This window comes from Phyllostomus discolor, chromosome 3 (assembly GCF_004126475.2).
Source record: "Phyllostomus discolor isolate MPI-MPIP mPhyDis1 chromosome 3, mPhyDis1.pri.v3, whole genome shotgun sequence".
Classification (NCBI taxonomy): Eukaryota; Metazoa; Chordata; class Mammalia; order Chiroptera; family Phyllostomidae; genus Phyllostomus; species Phyllostomus discolor.
Genome location: NC_040905.2, coordinates 192,937,955 through 192,947,923, shown reverse-complemented (window position 1 = coordinate 192,947,923; position 9,969 = coordinate 192,937,955). Strand labels below are relative to the sequence as shown.

General features: G+C 40.6%; 1 protein-coding gene across 1 annotated transcript in view; it reads right to left on the bottom strand.

The window, feature by feature from the left end:
* Window positions 1-9,948, bottom strand: part of RAD23B (RAD23 homolog B, nucleotide excision repair protein) — a 52,621-nt gene extending 42,673 nt beyond the window's left edge. The window contains exon 1 of the mRNA XM_028511082.2: window positions 9,480-9,948. Within this exon, the coding sequence (XP_028366883.1) occupies window positions 9,480-9,545 (66 nt within the window). The 5' untranslated portion in view covers window positions 9,546-9,948. The remainder of the gene's footprint in view (window positions 1-9,479) is intronic.
* Between the last annotated feature and the right edge of the window lie 21 nt (window positions 9,949-9,969).

Sequence of the window (9,969 nt, the reverse complement as noted above, 5' to 3'; positions counted from 1 at the left end):
GATGAAGCTGAGAATCAAATCAAGTCAATAATCTGAAAGATAAATAAGCAAAAAAGAACCAATCAGAACAAGAAAAAAGAATCCAAACAAACAAATGAGGATAGTATAAGCAGCCTCTGGGACAACATTAAGCATTCCAACATTTGCATCAGATGGATGCGAGAAGAGAAAGAGCAAAAGATTGTAAATCTATTTGAAAAAAATCAAAGAAAACTTCCCCAACTTGGTGAAGAAAATAGACATCCAAGTGCAGGAACCACAGAGAGTCCCCAACAAGATGGATGCACAGAGGACCACTCCAATACACATCATAATTAAAATGCCAAAGGTTAAAGATAAAGAAAGACTCTTAAAAGCAGAAAGAGAAAAACAGAGAGTTACCTACAGGGGAGTTCCCATTAAACTGTCACCTGATTTCTCAAAAGAAACTTTGCAGGCAAGAAAGGATGGGCAAGAAATATTCAAAGTCATGAAAAGCAGAGATCTAAGACCAAGACTGCCCTACTCAGTAAAGCTATCATTTAGAATCGCTGGGAAGATAAAGAGCTTCCCAGCCAAGAAAAAAACTAAAGGACTTCATCACCAAACCATTATTATAGAAAATGTTAAAGGGACTTATTTAAGAAAAAGATCAAAACTATGAACAATGAAATGGCAAAAATACTTATCAACAACTGAATCTAAAAGCAAACTAAGCAAACAAGAACAGAGACAGAGTCCTGGCTGGTGTAGCTCAGTGGACTGAGTGCAGGCTGTGAACTAAAGGGTCGCCAGTTCCATTCCCAGTCAAGGCACATGCCTGGGTTGCAGGCCAGGACCCCAGTGAGGGCCATGTGAGAAGCAACCACACATTGATGTTTCTCTCCTTCTCTTTCTCCCTTCCTTCCCCCCCTCTCTAAAAACAAACAAACAAACAAACAAACCTGTCCTACACACACACATGCACGAACAGAGATGGGATCTTGAATACAGAGTGTTTTCATGGTTGCCAGATGGGAGGGGGGTGTGGGGGAATGGGGATTGTGAAGTACAAAAAGGGAGTTACAGAATAGCCATGGGGATGTAAAGTACAGTATAGGAAATGGAAAATGGAGTAGCCAAAGACCTTAAATGCATGACACCTGGACTCAAAGCATGGTGAGTGGATTGCCTGAGGGAATGGGGGGGGTGCTGTTTGGAGGGAGCTGAAGGGGGAAAATCAGGACAACTGTAACAGCACAGTCAATAAAATATAAATAAAAACAAAAAAATACAAAAGATCTCATCGCACTCCCCCAATCATTGCTTGCCTATATTATATAAGAATATATTGCAATCTGCAGATTTTACTGGGGGGGGGGGGGAGGAGCAGGGGTCTGAAGCAGTAGTTCTAATACTATACAGCCTAGCAAATAAAAAAGTAAGAGCAACTCAATTTTGACAATCATTAGCAATAGGAAAGAGAGTCCCAAACCTAGCATGTTTATAAAAGTATTTCACAGATTTACACTAAGGGCAAAGCCTTTTCCTGCCTTTTTGATTCCTTGGGTGGTATCCTTCCATTCCAGAAACTGGCACAGGCACCTAACAGCATTACCTGAACTTCTCCCTCAAAGTAGGTTTCTGTTAACTCTTAAAATAGAATTGATTATAAATATGTTAGTCGACTTCAGTGCAATGGGAAAAATCTTCCCATCAGGCCAAGGAGTGAAAGAATACAGCACAAGAGAAGTGATATCTTTTACTGAAACAATAACTGAGAGTACAGTATTAATAATGTATTACAGACAGTAAACAAAGGCAATTAATTCTTAAATTAGAGTTATGATCCCAAAATCTACTACTTTAAATATACTATTCAGAATCCATATCTCCCACAGAAACTATTGTATTTGGTTTCCTAAGTCAACCTATTAGTGCCAATTTAATCTATTTCATTATAAAACATATTCCTAGTAGTATGATTTCAACAAGATCAAAAGAGGCACAGAGTTTAAAGACTGAGGAAGTAGAAAATCAGAACTCCCAAGATACCTGTAACTTTTAAGTTTTTATATAGGCAGAGAACGACCTAACGCACTACCAAAAAAGCCAACTACCTAATCCAACCAGAAGGGGGGAGGGTAAGGGAATGACAAATAAATTTCTCTCTACTTCCTGAAGCACCTAGGACCTGTTCCTATGTAATAGTCATTTATAGCCAGTCTACCTCCTCTGCTAGAAAAGGTTTATGTAATACTTTAAAGGGTTTATAAAGTTCACTCAGTTATAAAATTAGCTCTTAGACACACAAGAAATTTATTTATCCAAACTTATAGAGAACAGATGGTGCGGTGTCCTTCGGCAGGATTCGCTGTGCTATAGCAGGCTTAAATTTAGCACATTTCTTTCCAAAAGTGACAAGAATTTTATACATTACCCATCAAATAATCTCACAACTTTCAAGCTAAAAGAAGAACACTTCTCTTCAAAATTGTTTGAAACTGCTGATTACAGCAAGTTGAGAGAATGAAAAGGACACCTCAGTTACACAAACCTCTTCTAGAAAGGACAATGAAAACATCCACCAATAACGGAAAACTGATGAAAGCAGAATTTATTTCTAAAATTGCATACACTTACTTCTAATTTCACAATTCGCTAAAAATGTTCAGATCCACAATCTCATCTGATTATCACATCTGCTCTATGAAGACAGGTAAATTATTATTATTATTACTCCGTTTTACCAATGAGAAAAGAGACTTCAGTACTGTGCTCAAGGACACAGGACAACTACAAAGTGGGAGAAAACTCTTCAAGCTGAGAACGGTATGATATATGTGAGAGAGAGTATGATAAGAAAAATGTAAACAGACTCAAGAGCTGACCCTAAGTTTCGCTGTAAGGAAGAGGAGGGAAAGGAGGCAGTAGCCAAAGGGGGAGGTGGATCAAGGAAGGGGGGAGGTGGATCAAGGAAGGGGGGAGGGGGAGTTCTTTAAGATCGAGGAAATATGCATACTCTGCAAATGGAAAAGGCAGTGACACAGAAGAGGGAAAGGAGAAGTGATGGAGTCATGTCCTTCACAGATGACATGGCAGTACAGGATACAGCAGAAAAGTGAAGGGACTGGCCTCCGATAGCACCATCCTCAATGGACAGCCATCCACAATTAAAGGTTAGCAGGCAGGTAGCTCTGGTAGGCCCTTGTAAAACCCCAGTAGTTTCTGTATTCTCAATAAACTACAACATTTCAATAAAATATGAAATCTACTGTCATCAGAAAGTAAGTAGAGATGACATGAAATCTGTGACTGGATCAGGGAAACGTATGATTGAGGCAGAGGATGGGCCTAGTGAAGGTTAATGTTCATGAATTTAAATGAGACAAGTCAATGTGGCTATGTGTTCATCATGTAGCTGCACAAGTGCAAGCACAGAAGGTTCAATTTAATCACATTTGGGGTTTTCCAAGCAAGAACAATCGAGTGTGAGTGGGACCATGGTGCGAAGCTCTAAGCACTCTATGTATGTTATTTCAAACTCGTATAACATTCGAAACAACCCTGTGAGGTTAGGACTTCCAATGGCAGTGCTCTTATTTTATAGATGAGGAAAAAGGCACATAACTGGGCATCTTGCCCAAGATAACACAGCAAATGCTAGAGCCAGGATCAAAACTCTGGCAACTTGGCTCAAGAGAGAGGTCATGCTGACCCTTTGCCCATGGAGGTAGTTATAATTATCTGGCCTGTTTGTAGCTGGGCAAGGGTGGAAGCAGTAAATTGGGGATAGGGGGCAGGGAAAAGGAGTATGGATAAAATGGACTACAGGTCTCATTAGAACTGGAATCAGAGGAAAGGTCAGGTGGGATACCAAAAACAGATTAGTAGGGATAGGGAAAGAGCTATAGCTAATAGTAATGATAAGTGCTAGTTACTTATCAATGGGACTGAGGTAGAGTAGAAGGAAAGATCACTGGATGAGAAATTAAGGAATAGAAACCCAGGGTATGGGCAAGACTATCTTTCCTAGATACTAAAATTATCAATACCAAGGTCACTGACTGTGTGACCCCAGGCAAGTTACTAATGATGCCAGTCTTTTTTTTTTTTTTAAAACATTCACTATTACATATTTTTCACAATTCAGGTGTGGGTTTCTTTTTAAAACAATGTCTGACACATGCTATGAAACTCAGAATTATTGTAATAATTTCCACAGATAAAGGAAGCTACACCAGGAAAAAGGACAATGTCAAGGATAATTATCAATATTATTTATAGGTACTATCTCCACTTCCTCATCTCTCAAACATTCCTCAGTCCACTCTAATCTAACTTCTGGCCTCACCAGCCCATGGAGACTATTCATCAGGGTCAAATATGGCCTCCAAGTCACCAAAACCAAAAGTTGTGTCTTGTTTTAAATCTTACTTTTGATTTCTCAATTATCAGACACATCTGACCTTGTCCTACTCCCCGAAACATTTTTTTTTTGGATTCTTCCTACCTCAAAGGTTGCTCCTTGACTGACCTCGTCACTATTCAATCTTCACACTGTTAGAGCATCCCAGGATTCAGCCCTAGGCCACACCCTATCACCCAGCAACATTCTCATCAAGGTTCCTCAATTCTAGTTAAATAGATGCTAATTAAATGCAAACAATGATTAGGATGGGCATTAGGGCTCAAAAGAGACTAGGCATTAAAAAAAGACTACTGGATGATCTCATCTGAAGTCAACCATACTACTATCTGCTGCCTATTGTCAGTCTTTATCTCGAGGAGACTTCTCCCTGGGATCTCCTTGTCATCCCCACCTGAATGTTGAACAGGTATTTTACATTTAGGTCTTGAGTCCCCACCCCAACCCCTCTCCCAGCCCTCTACATCTCAGAAAAAAAAATTGTAAGTATTCATACAATTTATATAACCAAAAATCTAGGTTTAATTTTTGATTTCTCGCTTTCCCCCACTCTAATCCATCAAAAAATTCTCTCAGCTTTACACTCCCAAACTATCTCAAATTCATCCACTTCTCTTCATATCCCTACTTCTACTGTACCTCCCTGGTAGAAGCCTCCACTGCTTGAGACTACTCGCCCAGTAGAAGACTACTGTGCAAGTCTTCTCGCTGGTCTCCCTGCTTTCACTCCTGCTCTTTCTACTATCATTCTCCATATAGTGGTCCAACTCTTTAAAATCAGACAGAACACCATTTTTCTCCTCTGCTTAAAATCCCACCAGGTTTCCTACTCTACCTTGAAAACCCCCAGGTGATTACAGAGACCTACAGGCTCTGGTGCCTAGCTTAACCTTCCAATCTCTAATCTGCACTCTCCCTCCCCGAGCAACACAAGACTTTTTGGTTCCCAAAACACTCTTTTTAAAGGTCTTTACCTATAGAAAATACTCTCCCCATCTGAATGCTTATTATTATTCAGATCTCAGTTTAAATGTCACCTTATTCAGAAAGGCTTTTTGTGACCAATTCAAAAGTAGCCACCCAGTCATGCACTATCAGATTACCTCAATTTCATAGCTCTCATAATTATCAGGTTTTAAAAATCTTCTTTTAAACTAGTTAATTCCACTATAATGTATGCACTATGACAGCAGGACCTGACATTTAATAAGTACTCAACGAATATTAAATAAATGAATCAATAGGCAAACATACAGGGTCAATGACTTGACAGTTCACCGAAAGAACATATTCAATTCATTCAAAAGATCTTTGTTAAATGCAGATGCTGTGCCAGGATAGCAAGAGCAAAAGTCTGGCAGAAACCATACCAGTAAGTCAAGAAACCTTAGTTTCATCTCTGCAATGTAGATTTTTAATACTTTACTACTTGATGTTTCAATAATCCAGGAAACATCTTAAGGCACAACTCCAGCACAACTAAATTAAAATGCAATAAAGCATAATGGGAAAAATTCACTCATAAAAATGGCTAGCAAATACCATATATAGAATAAGAACTAAAGCAATATTTTATATGATAATCAACATTATACAGATATACAGCATAGTGAAACAATTGTTTGCAGATTACTGTACAGCACACTATGCTATTTATAGTAATTAAAACTACTGTATCTTTACAATTCTCTTAGCAAAAACTTCCAATGTATATACACAGCTTTGACATCACTATTATAAGTACAGTAATATAATTACATTTTAGCATGTGCATTTAAAGTGTCATTCCAGCTGGGCATTTTTTTTTTTGGTCCAGTTATTGAAAGTACACAACAGTGGAAGGAGTTAACGGACTGAAGGATTAAATCTGCTTACACACACTTTTCCTTGTCATTTTCAGTGATACAATAAGATCTTCACTGTATTACAATAATATTAATTTTTGTTCTTTAATCCACCTTTTCTCAAACAAGGGTTTAAGTAATGGCAAAACAAACAAAAAATTAAGTGACTTTAGATATGAGCTTAAAAACTTTGTGTATTCCATTTCCTTCTAAATCTCCATCATACCACCAATCTTTAGAATTTTTAAGAATTGTGTATTATTATCAGTCTATCAGACAGCTGAAAATGCTTTTTTAGATTAAATTTCTCCACATAATGAAGAATATTCTTTCAAGCAATGGTTTTTCCCCATCCCATCTTCCCATTTTGTTTATATATACAGTTTGAATATTTTATAAGAGGAGATGCATTACTATTACAAATAAAAAAAGACGTGCAATGGTTCAAAATGGCTAGTAAATATTAAGAAAATTCTGTTAGTTAAAAACTAGAGAGAGGATTTTCATCAGCCAGAAACTAAAGCAAATACACACACCTTAAATCCTCCTGCTTTTTTCCCCTTTGGACAACTTCAACTGCATAGCCCCCTAAACTTTAACTAGGTCCCTTAGGCTTCCAGAAGACCCACACCAGCTGCTACAAGTCCCTGCACCCTCCATCCAGTCTTGCCAAAGCTCACTTAACATTTACTTATTCAGCAAATGAATCACTCCTATGATTCTTATCTCAGTTCTTTCTTTCACTTATTTTTGCTCCTACTCATGCCCCACAAGAAGTTTCTCTACTGAAAACTTCAAGTTACTTCACTTCCTCAGTTCTAAGCAAATACCAACCAAGGACAAACCTTTGAGTAGCCAAAATAGAGGTCTCAGAAAATGAAATCTTTTCATTCTATGTGGATCTTCCTACATAAATCTCACTAAAATCCATTTCCCTCTTTATTTTAAATCTCTAATATCCTCGGTTATCTGGTTTTCACAACAGATTAGAAACAGGATACTCAGTCTCTCTATAAATAAACATAATCTTTACTTTTCTTACTAGAATTCTACACTTAAATTCTGTATCAAAAATATTAATTTTAAAAACCACTATAAAGTAAATTTAATATAGTTCCATCTTAAAAAACATTTCTGAAATTTAAATTCACTAAAATGAAACACTACAATTCCTTTTAATGTAAATGTTTTATATATCACAGATGAAATGTTTTCATTTCTTACCCCAGACAGTGGGAGTTTGTACATTTATACAAATAGCAAAATAAGGCTGAAAAGCCACTCTGTAACAATGAGCTTTCTGAAATTATATACATCTTGTAACTCATATAACTAATACATTGCCTCGGAAATAAACTGGAAAATAGCAAATAGTTAAAAATCTATACAAACATAATACTGGCTCTGTGGTAATACAAAGTGCCCAAAGAGCTATACAAATCTTACAGAATATAGATACTTCAGTGGAGCTGAAAAAAAGTGACTAAACAGCTTCAATAAACTCACAGATACTTTTAAAAATTTTGTTTCAATAATTCTGGAATTAATTCTGAATATTATCAGCTGGTAAAGTTCCTGCAGCACCAACATTTAATACTACAAAGAACCAAAATCAAATAGACAATTATGAAAAGTTTTATCCGAAAACATTAGAGACAGCTGCATTCTAACTTTCATCCTCTAAGTTATTAGGCACACACTAAGCAGTAGAAACGTTCATTAATCTGACTTCTATTAGTGACATCAATCCACAGGGTGTTGTCAATTACTTCTGAGGATGCTGAAGTTTCTCATCTGTAGTCGATATTTTCTGCATCTTTAAGAATTTAATCACACAGCATACTTCTACGCGTATCTTGAATAAAATCATTTTGTGCCACAATTCCAAAAAGTTTGGGAACTGTTTCTTAAATGATTAAAGGTGTAGAAAATTTAGATTAAATGAGATAAACATACACTACTATATCCTCACTCAAAGGTATCTATCCACTCACTAATTAATAATCACTTCCATTAAGCGATCACCAATCAAATACCATCTAATCATCTCATCTCTGCAAGTCAGGTACATAGCAAGTAAGTACAAAGCCACAATGAAATTCAGATCTATTTAATTAACACCAAGAATAGAATCAACTGTTTTTTTAAAAATACACATGGGCAAAAAGTTGCTTGTTTAAATTTAGCATTATGACAACTTCAACGGTGTAGAAAGTGACAATTCCACAACATATGGATTTTGCCCATGGCATTTTTAGGTTCTTGGCATAGAACTGTACTGACTTCAACATAGTGGCTCTTTTGGCAGTCAAACATTCAGAGGATGGCCTGAGAATTTACCATGTGGACTTACGAAGTTTTCAAAGGCTTAACTGCATTAAGAGTCAAGTTTTTATTTTCGTTTTTCTCCCACGAAGTGCTATTACTGGGGGGCAGGAAGGGGAGGATGCAGGGTTCCAACTCCTACAATTCCAAAACTTTTAATATCAAGGGCCTGAAAGGGGTCTAAAGCAAAAATCTTCACCACCAAATAGGTCACAAAGAGCAATCTATGTATAGGTGTGGGTTTGGTGGCGGGAGAACTGCAGCCAAGATATACCACTTCTGGGGGGTAGAGGGCACAGAATTCACTTTCCCCACGCCTCACCTCTCACCCTGAGGCAGACGGAACCTGACACCCTTTTTTAAAAGGCTCTTTATCTTAGAGCTTAGCGCCCAACCAGGTCCACGCAGGGGTAGTGGGGATGCCTACATCTCCCTCCCCCACCTAAGCACCCACACCAGAGTGCCCAGCTACACCGCAAAGAAGCCTTGACCACTTCCCCCTCCCCCCCCAACCTCTGGCCCGGCGAAGCAGACTGAGCTCTTAGCACAAGGCCTCTAGTACCCCGCGTGCGTGCGCTCGCTCCACGCCATCTGCCACCAGGCCTTCGGCGTCTGGCCACGGCTTCCCCTTACTTCTGCCACAAAGCCCGTGGGCAACTCCGAAGGGTCCGGACAGCTGCCCGCCACTGGGTCAGGGACACCCGACCCTGCCCGCGCCTGGAGCCCGCAGGCCTCATCAAAAGCCAGGAGCCTGAGCCCCACGCCACGCTCTCCCAAGTGCACACTGGCTCTCGCCACTCAGGGCGCCGCCGGGCCCTGCTCAGAGCTGAGGCGAGGACCCGGCGTACTGTCGCGCCGCCCCTCCACCCAGGCCCGGTGGCCCGTGCGCGTCCGCCCCTTCCCCTGCTCCCCGCCGCTCGCACCGTCTCGTCTGGGTCGATGTCGATCTTAAAGGTCTGCTGCTGCAGAGTCTTCAGGGTGACCTGCATGGTGCCGCCGCGCCGCTCCGCTGCCGGGCCTGCTCCGGGTGCTGGCCGCTGGGCGGGGTCTGTGGCCTGGCGGGGCCCCGGGGTCGCCCGCGCTCCTCGTGCTCTCGGGAGGAAGGCGATGGGGGTGGGGGTTTGTCACATTCGCTCCGCGGATCGGCCTCTCCCCCAGCCGTGGCCTCGGACCGCGTCGCTACCTCCGCGACTGCGGCCTTTCCCGCGACCTCGGGCCGCCGTGCTTTGTCAAGTTCCTGGCGCCAGCCACTGAGTCTACAGGAGCCTCGAGGACCTCTTGGAAACAAGTAGAGAATCCGCTAGCTCACCACAGGCCGGTGGCCGCCATCACCGTGACTCGCCGAGACGCGCCCCCTCCCCCTTCCGAAAAACCTGGGGGATGGGGCCGGGCGCGCAAAGAGCGCAGGCGTAA